Source organism: Coregonus lavaretus, assembly GCF_964263955.1.
Source record: "Coregonus lavaretus genome assembly, chromosome: 5".
Classification (NCBI taxonomy): domain Eukaryota; kingdom Metazoa; phylum Chordata; class Actinopteri; order Salmoniformes; family Salmonidae; genus Coregonus; species Coregonus lavaretus.
The window spans coordinates 36,012,001-36,023,798 of record NC_139992.1 but is presented as its reverse complement, the minus strand read 5'-3'; the positions used below and the strand labels follow the sequence as shown (position 1 = coordinate 36,023,798).

The following is an 11,798-nucleotide window of genomic DNA, read 5'->3' as shown; positions in this document are numbered from 1 at the left end:
GTCGGTGAAACATTTTATTCATATGAAAAATGATGTACATTTCAAAGCAGTCTTTGAATTGCGCTTGTTTTTAGCTTTTATTAGAACAACTATCTACTATACTACAGGGCAGCGGGATTCAGCTGTCGTTTCAAGCCCTTCTCACTGGAGGGCGCAGCGTCTTGCTTTCATGTCACGAAGTAAATAGCGGACAGGGCAGCACAATCATTCGGGACAATGATGAAATGGACCTTTGAATCGTGATGGACCCGTTTGACAGCTCCGAATCTTGTCTTGTTGAGTCGAAGAATGCGGCAGAGAATACAGAATCGCGTTTGCCATGGGCCCGGTTCTCGTCGTGGCTGGAGTGTGTCTGCGTCGTTACCTTCGACCTCGAGCTCGGCCAAGCTATAGAGGTATTGTGGGTTGCAGTGTACTGTAGCATCCCTAGCAGGTGTTGTTGACATCACATCTGACATCCGTTCTAGCTAGCTAGCGTGCTAATGTTGTTCATGTGTACAAAGTCTTGTTTGCTTGCTGAAATAAATCACCATGATCCACATCACCAGATCAACCTCTCATGTGTTTCATAATCTGGCCAGCCGGCGCATGTGTGGAATAGTGACATCTTGATATCATACATACTGGCACTTTTTCTCCTCTATTCCAGTTTGTGTACCCCCACGATGTGAAACTCACTGAGAAGGAGGTACGAAATGAATTTATGCTCATACTTTTTGTGATGCCCCCCCATACATAACAAGCTAGTTGCCTGTCAATTATTCAATAATTTTGTATGTCCCTGATTGTGCTTCCTCTCTTTTAAACTCCAGAAAACCAGCATTTGCTACCTGTCCTTCCCTGACTCTTACTCAGGTTAGTGAATCAGATTACACAATCTGTCATCACATTATCACAAAATACATTACAGTCAGTCAGAGGCCCAACCCCAAATCGACCCAGGACCCTAGGCCCTATGCACTTGTGGAGATCTGGCATGAATTGATGGCTTTTAGCAATATGGTGAAACTTCCACCTAACTGGCGGCCCATGGTGGTGATTTTATTTGGCCCCCCAAGTTTTCTGAGCAAAAACAAAAATAGTTAAAAATATATATATATTTTTTTATTGCTGGACACAAAAGACTGTAAAAACACCAGCAAATCAGCACCAAGTGATTTTAATTTTGGAAATCTGTTCTAAAGTATTCCCACGCATAGTAGATAGATACATGTGATTGTATACAAATGTAAGCAAAGTTTGAAATGATTATGTTTTAGTCAAATATGATATCTGTTTGGGCTTTGTGTGGTCAATTTGCAGTCTACAAATTATTTGTAATTATGTTCCGGCCCTCAGACCATCTGCTCAAGAAAAGATCGGCCCGCGGCTGAATCTAGTTGATGATCCCTGCTGTATTGCTTACACCTGTCAAATCCACTCAGATCTCCACAAGTGCGTAGGGTCTAGGGGTTGATTTGCGATTGGGCCAAAAATCTATATCAGTCACATGACCTGTGTGATGTGTTTCCCAGGATGCCTTGGGGACACCCAGTTCAGCTTCAGACTGCGTCAGTCTGTGGGCCGCAGGGGCTCCTGGATCGGAGAGGAGGACGCCTACAGCAGAGACGCACCTGTCACACTACAGGTGAGCCCTCTGTCTGGCCCAATCCCAAATCACACTTGTGGAGATCTGATTGGATTTGACAGGTGTAAGCAATAGGGTAATAGCTCCACATTGCCCTCTGATAGGCTAGATGAAAGTTTCACCATATTGCTTATATCAACCAAATCCTCTCACATCTCCACAAGTGCATAGGGTGTAGGGCTTACTCTTAGGGGTCGATTTGGGATTGGGAGTCTGTCATCGGTCCTTTACTGTGGTCTGACTGAACAACTGGTCTAGGCCAGGGACAGTTTGGTTGCTACCTTTTAGGGTTATGGTTGTTTTTTTTAATAGGGACAGCTAATCTGAAATCAGTGACTGGAGTGGAATATCATGTCAGCCACCACTAATCTTCTGTCATTGCAATAACTTGATTATTCTCAACTCTCACCCTTTCCCTTTCTCCCTCAGCGAGAGCTGGCCCATTTCTATGGCTATGTCTACTTCAGACAAGTCAAGGACGCTGCCGTCAAAAGAGGCTACTTTCAGAAGGTGAGAAGCTTATGTTACAGATCTGATTCGTCATCAGAACCACAATGTATTCACATTTGGTTTTCTCTTTCATTCTCTCTCCTGCCTTTCTCTTTCACTCCCTATCTCTCTCTAGTCTCTTGTCCTGGTGTCCAGACTACCGTATGTCCACCTCTTTCAGTCCCTGCTGCAGATCATAGCTCCAGAGTATTTTGAGAAGTTGGAGCCTTGCCTTGAAGCAGGTGGGGAGATAACTTCTTGTCTTTTTTTTCAGAGTGTTATCTTATTTCTAATTTGTCTCCCATTATAGTTACCTGGGGCTCTATGGTACAGTCTGGACTCTACTTCCCTAACCTTTTCTTCTCACTCTCCCACCGTGCAGTGTGCAACGAGATTGACCAATGGCAATCTCCGGTGCCAGGGCTGACACTCAACCTGCCTGTAATGGCCGTGGTCATGCAGGTCAGGATCCCATCCAAAAACGACAAACCAGAGGGAAGTCCGGTGAAACAGGAACAAAATGAGGTTGGTATTGCTTTTTATGTAATGGGCCACATGCCCATGGAAATACGACTTCTCCATGATGTTAGTAAAGTTGATGTTAGTTGATAGGTATCGCTAGAGGATTATTAATCTAAAAAAAGTATGTTCCTGTTATAACCAGAATCTTCTACCAGCCCCTATGATGCTACCGACCATACATGAGCTTGACCTCTTCAAGTAAGTGAAAATCTAAACTTCATAGACTGTGAGTAGTTATGTATCTGTTTATGTATTTGTGTAAATTACATGGCTTGAATTTAGCTGTATTTTCAGTTTAATTTGAGGATACATTGTATTAGTGAAAGCAGCATCCATCAGATATGAACTGACCTTTGCCCTCTGACCTGTTCAGGTGTTTCCAGTCCTTCCTGATCCACCTGCAGATGCTCTGGGAGCTCATGCTACTCGGAGAGCCCGTGGTCGTCATGGCACCCTCTCCCACTGTCTCCTCGGAAACCGTGCTGGCCCTAGTGAGGTAAACAGAAAATGCATGAAAAGATGCCAAATGATGTATGACATTTAGCTTCACGTGTATGTAACGCAACTCAATGTAACTCAGTGAGTTTGTCAAATTAAAATTATTATTTTCCCCTTCCTATAGCTCGATTGCTCCACTGCGGTGTTGCTGTGACTACAGGCCCTACTTCACCATACACGACACTGAGTTTAAGGAGTATACCACTAGGACACAGGCACCGTGAGTAGGGCTTACTCTAAATATTGTGTTTATACCAGAGGGGCAACTCAACTCACTCTGCTCCCTTTCTCTCTCCTCTCCAGTCCCAATGTGATTCTGGGGGTCACCAATCCCTTCTTCATAAAGATCTTCCAGTCCTGGCCCCACATTATACGCCTCGGAGAACTCAAGATGTCAGGTGATCTGCCTAAGCAGGTGAAGGTGAAGAAACTAGCCAAGCTGAAAACACTGGACACTAAACCAGGTAAAACATCTGGAGTTATGGAGCCAACATAGTTTGAGAGCGTGAGTTATTAGTGTGTCAAAATGTTATCCCTACCTGTAGGTATCTACACAGCACATAAAACATTCCTTCAAAAAGACAAGTCCCTCATCAAAAGACTCCTAAAAGGGATCCAGAGGAAGAGGCCATCTGAGGTGCAGAGCGCCATCTTGAGGAGACATCTATTAGAACTCACCCAGAGCTTCATCATCCCACTGGTGAGGGCACTGCCTTCCCTGACACGTACACTACCAGTTAAAAGTTTGGACACACTTACTCATTCAAAGGTTTTTCTTTATTTTTTTACAATTTTTTACATTGTAGAATAATAGTGAAGACATCAAACCTATGAAAGAACACATATGGAATCATGTAGTAACCAAAAAAGTATTAAACAAATTGTATATTTGAGATTCTTCAAATAGCCACCCTTTGCCTTAATGACAGCTTTGCACACTCTTGGCATTCTCTCAACCAGCTTCATGAGATAGTCACATGGAATGCATTTCAATTAACAGGTGTGCCTTCTTAAAAGCTAATTTGTGGAATTTATTTCTTTCTTCATGCGTTTGAGCCAATCAGTTAAATGGCAAGAACAGCTCAAATAAGCACTTTAAGAGATGAAGGTCAGTCAAGAACTTTGAAAGTTTCTTCAAGTGCAGTCGCAAAAACCATCAAGCGCTATGATGAAACTGGCTCTCATGAGGACCGCCACAGGAATGGAAGACCCAGAGTTACCTATCCTGCAGAGGATAAGTTCATTAGAGTTACCAGCCTCAGAAATTGCAGCCCAAATAAATGCTTCACAGAGTTCAAGTAACAGACACATCTCAACATCAACTGTTCAGAGGAGACTGTGTGAATCAGGCCTTCATGGTCGAATTGCTGCAAAGAAACCACTACTAAAGGACACCAATAATAAGAAGAGACTTGCTTGGGCCAAGAAACACGAGCAATGGATATTAGGGCTATTTGACCAAGAAGGAGAGTGATGGAGTGCTGCATCAGATGACCTGGCCTCCACAATCCCCCGACCTCCACCCAATTGATGGTTTGGGATCAGTGGCGGCTCCTGAACAAATTCTCAGGGAGGGCAATTTTTCTGATGATTTAGGTGACCTACACACATTTTTAAAAAGATATGTCCAGCAACAACATGAAGACAGGGGCAGCATATAAGTCAATACCAGAAGCATTTATTGACTGATCTCAAAAGTGTTGGCTTACAAAAGCAAAATAAGTTATCACAGTAAAAATAATCAAGGGTGTTCTTTCACATTCCTCAACACTGCATAAACAATATGCATTTCCATAAACAAATGAAATATCAGCTGAAAATACAGCATCTTGGTATTTGTTCAGATTGCAGGATCAACAAGAGCTTTTACCACATTTTTTGATATCAGTTTAATCTTACCTTATGGCCTGCACTTGCTTGTGAAGCTGTCGAGGGCACGTTTGATAGAGACAGCATCGATGTCCTTCTTCTGTAGCTTCTGGTACAGAATGTCGACGTGGGGCATGATTTTGTGAAAAAGCCGCAGGAAAAAAATTAAATCTTCATCATGTAGTATCCTCACGTAGCCAGCTGCCTCTCTCAAGGTGTGCTGGTCAAATGAACCCAATGAACCCGTCCGGATGGCTTCAAAACATTATATGAGGTCGTCTCGATTCTCGTAGACAGTGTTCACGACTCTGCTGTTGCTAACCTCATCGTTGTGGCGGCGGACAGCTAGCCTGTATCCCTCATCCAGTTGAGTGGCAATATTCACTCTCCCAAAAGCAGACAATCTCAAACAGCTATATGTGGGTCTTTGACAGCTAATTTTTCTTAATCTTTTCTGAAAGATGGTGCATGTCGGTTACACCAGTCGCTGTCCAAGCGGTGCTGTCTGCTGTGCCGCCTTCAGGGTGGAAGAGTAAGCAGGGGTAGCAAAAAACTGCATTAGCTACATCGCAGCCTGCTAGCCAGGTTTTCCGTTCATACCAATTTTTGGAAAATCCTCGGGTGTAGGACTTCCCCCCTTTAGTAGACACCTGTTGAATTATTAAATTTGGTCTGGGAGGTCCTAATTGTTTCGTTGCCAATTTATCTTCATTTGTTCGCCGACAAAAAGGAACTTCTTTCAAAGACACAATCGAGTTGGACTGAAGCCTAGCCATTTTGATAGTAGTAGTGAATTGATTGAGGCTGCTACCTGGTCTTTTCTTAGTTACGTTCATTCGTGGTTACGTTATGTATGACGAAAGCGCGTAAGTGCAAGCCCACAGACACCCATAGAGAATGTATTGAAAGCTTTGAAATGTGACAAAAATAGATTTTACATGGGAGTCTATGACAGACTTCTGGGCGATTTTCAACCTGACTGAAATCGCCCAAAAAACGGGCGGGGCCATTTGAAGCACGACTTTAGCCTGATTTGACATTTAGTGGCTGGCAGATCAGACGTGAACACTGATAACTGCTGTTGCCGTGATATAATTTTTTATAAATTTATAAAAAAAAAATTTTTTTTTTTTTTTTTTTTTTTTTTTTATATAATTGATTATAAAAAAAATCCCTTCCTTTTCCCGTTTGGCAGTGCGTCGCCCATATCGCCCTATTGAACAAGCCGTCCCTGTTTGGGATGAGTCGGACCGCAGAGTGAAGGAAAAGCAGCCAACAAGTGCTCAGCATATGTGGGAACTCCTTCAAGACTGTTGGCAAATAATTCCAGGTGAAGCTGGTTGAGAGAATGCCAAGAGTGTGCAAAGCTGTCATCAAGGCAAAGGGTGGCTATTAGAAGAATCTCAAATATAAAATATATATGGATTTGTTTAACACTTTTTTGCTTACTACATGATTCCACATGTGTTATTTCATAGTTTTGATGTCTTCGCTATTATTCTACAATGTAGAAAATAGTAAAAATAAAGAAAAACCCTGGAATGAGTAGGTGTGTCCAAACTTTTGAGTGGTACTGTACAAACCACCCATATATAGACTATTTGTCTGTCTGTCTGTCCTGCTGCATGCTGTGTGTCTCACCTGTCTTTCGGTCTGTCTCCCCCAGGAACGCTACCTGGCCAGCCTGATGCCTCTGCAGAGGTCTGTGACTCCTTGGAAGGTGGGTAATATTGATAACAAACCTGTTTCTATAGTATGTTGATACTATGTTTGAATATGGTAATAACATGTGTCTGTGTTTCAGACCCCTCCTCAGATCCGTCCCTTTAGTCAGGAGGAGTTCATGGGGACTTTGGAGCACGCTGGACCTCAGCTCACCTCTGTGCTCAAAGGGGATTGGGTGGGCCTGTACAGGTGAGTCTGTCCACCTTCCACCTCACCTGTCATTTCTAACTATTGTATCTTGTTGTGGCACGTTTTTCTAAACAAATCATTCATAATGCATTGCACTTCGATGTATGGCCTTGTAGGAAATTCTTCAGGTCCCCCAATTTCGATGGCTGGTATCGCCTGCGACACAGAGAGATGACCCAGAAACTAGAATGTCTCCACCTAGAGGTCGTCTGTGATGCTGTGAGTTGATCCCCACAGCCTTGTTCACTCACACCTAAAGACATTAGTTTAACTCTACTTACAGAGCATCATGTGACCAATAAACTCAACCACACGACTCCACTGACTTTACTTCAGTTAGGAGTCCTTTCCCTACCCATAGGAGTTGATTTAGTTTAATGTTTTGTTAATGATCTGCTCACCCAGGACCTGCTGGGTTGGACCAAAGACAAGTCAGAGGTGGAGATCGTGGACCTGGTTCTGAAACTGAGAGAGAAACTGGTCAGTAAAACCCATCAATATGTCCATTACGCTCACCTCAACGGGTGCCGTTTGTAACATGCTATATTTAGTGTAAGAAATGAATTCTGTGCCACAAACCGTTGCATACTATAGTCTCTGTCTGTCTCCCCCACTCCAGATGAAGGCTGGCAAGCAGCAGCTCCCAGTGAAGGAAGGGGTGCTGGTGAAATTAGAGGGATACCTCCAGACCGTCATCAGCTCTCTACCAGAGGACCTGCAGACTGTACTACACAGATATTGACGCTAACACTGGTACACTGAATAGATACAGAAACTGACACTGAAATGTTTAGTTTTTAGTCTTTTAAAAACAACCTGAAACTAAAAGTATTGCCATCACCCAAACCACTACCCCCTCTGAGTAAGATAATGAAGGTTTAGAATGTAGCAAACTAGAAGTTTAGGTAAAATAAGAAACATAGCTATGTTTCATCGTGACAATAACATTAGGTTAAGGGGAATAGAGTAGTTGAAATGTAGGCTTTATGAGATTATGCCTTCACAAAGTATCCTGATTGTTACTAGAGGGATTGAAGCATATACCTGTGGAGAGGGACATGTTTGAGTATAGCCTTTTGCTCGATTCCAGCTATTCAGATGTAACATGCATAGTTGTTAGGGTAAAATATAACTAGCATATGCACCTTAAAAAAAAAAATACAACATTCTATTTTTTATTTTGATGAGTTTAAAACACTTGTCATTAAACCCATAAAAGGGGTGAATTACATTTAAGTGACTAACTGCATTTTGAGGCTTTCATCAATCTCAGTATTTTATATTGATCAAGCACAAACAAATCACACTACATTGAAACACCTCTAAATATCCAGGTTACAAAATCTTGAATTCCAGATTTCAGTTTAGGGTGTATGTATGTACAAAAGTATGTGGACACCCCTTCAAATTAGTGGATTCGGCTATTTCAGCCACACCCCATTGCTGACAGGTGTATAAAACCGAGCACACAGCCATGCAATCTCCATAGACAAACAATGGCAGTAAAATGGCCCGTACTGAAGAGCTCAGTGACTTTCAACGTGGCCCCGCCACCTTTCCAACTAGTCAGTTCGTCAAATTTCTGCCGCGCTAGAGCTGCCCCGGTCATCTGTAAGTGCTGTTATTGTGAAGTGGAAACGTCTAGGAGCAAAAACGGCTCAGCCGCAAAGTGGTAGGCCACACAAGCTCACAGAACGGGACCGCCGAGTGCTGAAGCGCGTAACGCGTAAAAACCATCTGTCCTCAGTTGCAACACTCACTACCGAGTTCCAAACTGCCTCTGGAAGCAACGTCGGCACAATAACTGTTTGTCGGGAGCTTCATGAAATGGGTTTCCATGGCCGAACAGCCACACACAAGCCTAAGGTTACCATGCGCAATGCCAAGCGTCGGCTGGAGTTGTGCAAAGCTCGCCGCCGTTGGACTCGGGAGCAGTGTAAACGTGTTCTCTGGAGTGATGAATCACACTTCACCATCTGGCAGTCCAACGGACGAATCTGTGTTTGGCGGATGCCAGGAGAACGCTACCTTCCCCAATGCATAGTGCCAACTGTAAAGTTTGGTGGAGGAGGAATAATGGTCTGGGGCTGTTTTTCATGGTTTGGGCTAGGCCCCTTAGTTCCAGTGAGGGAAATCTTAACGCTACAGCATACAATGACATTCTAGACGATTCTGTGCTTCCAACTTTGTGGCAAGTCCCCGTGTGGCAAGTCCCCGTGCACCAAGCGAGGTCCATACAGAAATGGTTTGTCGGGATCGGTGTGGAATAACTTAACTGGCCTGCACAGAGCCCTGAGCTCAAACCCATTGAACACCTTTGGGATGAATGCCGACTGCGAGCCAGGCCTAATCCGCCAACATCAGTGCACGACCTCACTAATGCTCTTATGGCTGAATGGAAGCAAGTCTCTGCAGCAATTTTCCAACATCTAGTGGAAAGCCTTCCGAGAAGAGTGGAGGCTGTTACAGCAGCAAAGGGGGACCAACTCCATATTAATGGCCATGATTTTCGAATGAGATGTTCGACGAGCAGGTGTCCACATACTTTTGGCCATATAGTGTATTTGGTGCACAGTAGACATGGCTGAAACTGAGCTTATTTCTTTAATATTATAGTGGTCAATGAGTGCATAAAACACATGTAATACACGCATTATATCTTGTGGGTATGTGCAGGGTTTTTTAACAAAGTTGACAGTGCCAGTACTAGCCAAAGCCGCACCAGCTCCAAGCTAATTCTGCTAAGATATTCATCCATCAGCTAACATCTTTCCTAAACTACAACCACTCATTATATTGCAGGTTACCAGTGAATGTAAAACGAATGCAGCTGCAGATAAGAGTATTGATAATACTGATCTACTATTTGGATCCTGGTGTTTACTTATTTATAATAACCTAGTTTTTTTTTTATATACACTACCGTTCAAAAGTTTGGGGTCACTTAGAAATGTCCTTGTTTTTGAAAGAAAAGCAAAAAAAATTGTCCATTAAAATAACATCAAATTGATCAGAAATACAGTGTAGACATTGTTGAAACGGCTGATTTTGTTATGGAATATCTACATAGGCCCATTATCAGCAACCATCAGTCCTGTGTTCCAATGGCACGTTGTGTTTGCTAATCCAAGTTTATCATTTTAAAAGGCTAATTGATAATTAGAAAACCCTTTTGCAATTATGTTAGCACAGCTGAAAACTGTTGTGCTGATTAAAGAAGCAATAAAACTGGCCTTATTGAGACTAGTTGAGTATCTGGAGCATCAGCAATTGTGGGTTTGATTACAGGCTCAAAATGGCCGAAAACAAATCACTTTCTTCTGAAACTCATGTCTATTCTTGTTCTGAGAAATGAAGGCTATTCCATGCGAGAAATTGCCAAGGAAATGAAGATCTCGTACAACGCTGTGTACTACTCCCTTCACAGAACAGGGCAAACTGGCTCTAACCAGACTAGAAAGAGGAGTGGGAGGCCCCGGTGCACAACTGAGTGAGAGGACAAATACATTAGTGTCAAGTTTGAGAATCAGGTGCCTCACAGGTCCTCAACTGGCAGCTTCATTAAATAGTACCCGCAAAACACCGGTCTCAACATCAACAGTGAAGAGGCGACTCCGGGATGCTGACCTTCTAGGCAGAGTTGCAAAGAAAAAGCCATATCTCAGACTGCCCATCTTAATCTTTAATTTTTATTGGCCAGTCTGAGATATGGCTTTTTCTTTGCAACTCTGAAAAAAAAATCAGCTGTATCCGGCTACAATAGCCATTTACAACATTAACATTGTCTACACTGTATTTCTGATCAATTTGATGTTATTTTAATGGACTTTTTTTGTTGCTTTTCTTTAAAAAATAAGGACATTTCTAAGTGACCCCAAACTTTCGAACGGTAATGTGTATATATAAAACATTTTTATGGTTTCTAATGCAAATATACTGTTAGTGTTACTAATAAAAGTTGGAAACAACTGTGCTGAATGATAACTCAAAGGCTGTGATGCATCCATGCACCCACACGTTTAGAGAATCGCTGATATTTTACATTTTTATGTTAAGAGGGAATCCAAAATATGCATTTCAACAATAAGCATTGTATTATCCACACAATAAAACTGTATAGTAGAAAATACTGTAATTACCAACCAAAGTATTCAGCTTTTTAGCCCTCAGATTATCATACAATTATGTACAACACATACAGGAGATCTAGCATTAAAGGGATACTTTATCTACTTCCCCAGAGTCAGATGAACTCAAGGATACCATTTTTATGACTTTATGAAGGAAGTTAGTTTTGCGAGCCAATGCTAACTAGTGTTAGCGCAATGACTGGAAGTCTAAGGTATCTACTAGCATAATAGCAGTTACCATAGACTTCCAGTCATTTCGCTAACTCTAGTTAGCAACTTCCTTTAAACTACACACAGAGACATTAAAATGGATTCCATGAGTTCATCTGACTCTAGGGAAGTAGATAAAGGGCTTCATTGCCAAAATCCTGAAGAATCTCTTTAAAGCTACTGATGCACTCAAGTTTTAAAGGAAAGATTCACCCATTTAGAATGTTATATCATATTTGTGCATCTCTGAGCAATGTTCTATTGATTCCCGGGGTCATTTCATGTTTTCATGTGTACCGGAGCGATTCGCCCTTCAAGCAGGCAGAAATACAGTCGGTATGTAGAGTTTTGCATTATTTTTTCCACTAATTGGTTTTATTTCAAAATGATGCAAAACTCGCCATACTCGGCGTTAGTTCTGTCTGCTTGAACGGGGAATCTTTCCTTTAACATCATTATGGCTGTGTTTACACGGACAGCCCAATTATTAGTAAAATATTTGATCTGACTGGACAAAAAACTATTTGTGTAAACACAGC

General features: G+C 42.2%; 1 protein-coding gene across 1 annotated transcript; it reads left to right on the top strand.

Moving 5' to 3' along the window:
- Positions 1-153: 153 nt before the first annotated feature.
- On the top strand, positions 154-8,067 carry LOC311129020 (protein DENND6B-like). Its single transcript, XM_084161269.1, has 17 exons — positions 154-395; positions 650-688; positions 813-855; positions 1,515-1,627; positions 2,057-2,137; positions 2,253-2,358; positions 2,499-2,641; positions 2,781-2,836; positions 3,012-3,134; positions 3,261-3,356; positions 3,440-3,600; positions 3,682-3,836; positions 6,672-6,725; positions 6,810-6,919; positions 7,036-7,138; positions 7,325-7,399; positions 7,539-8,067. Exons 1-17 carry the CDS (start codon positions 243-245, stop codon positions 7,659-7,661), a joined length of 1,734 nt encoding a protein of 577 aa, XP_084017395.1. The 5' UTR covers positions 154-242; the 3' UTR covers positions 7,662-8,067.
- The last annotated feature ends 3,731 nt before the right edge of the window (positions 8,068-11,798 follow it).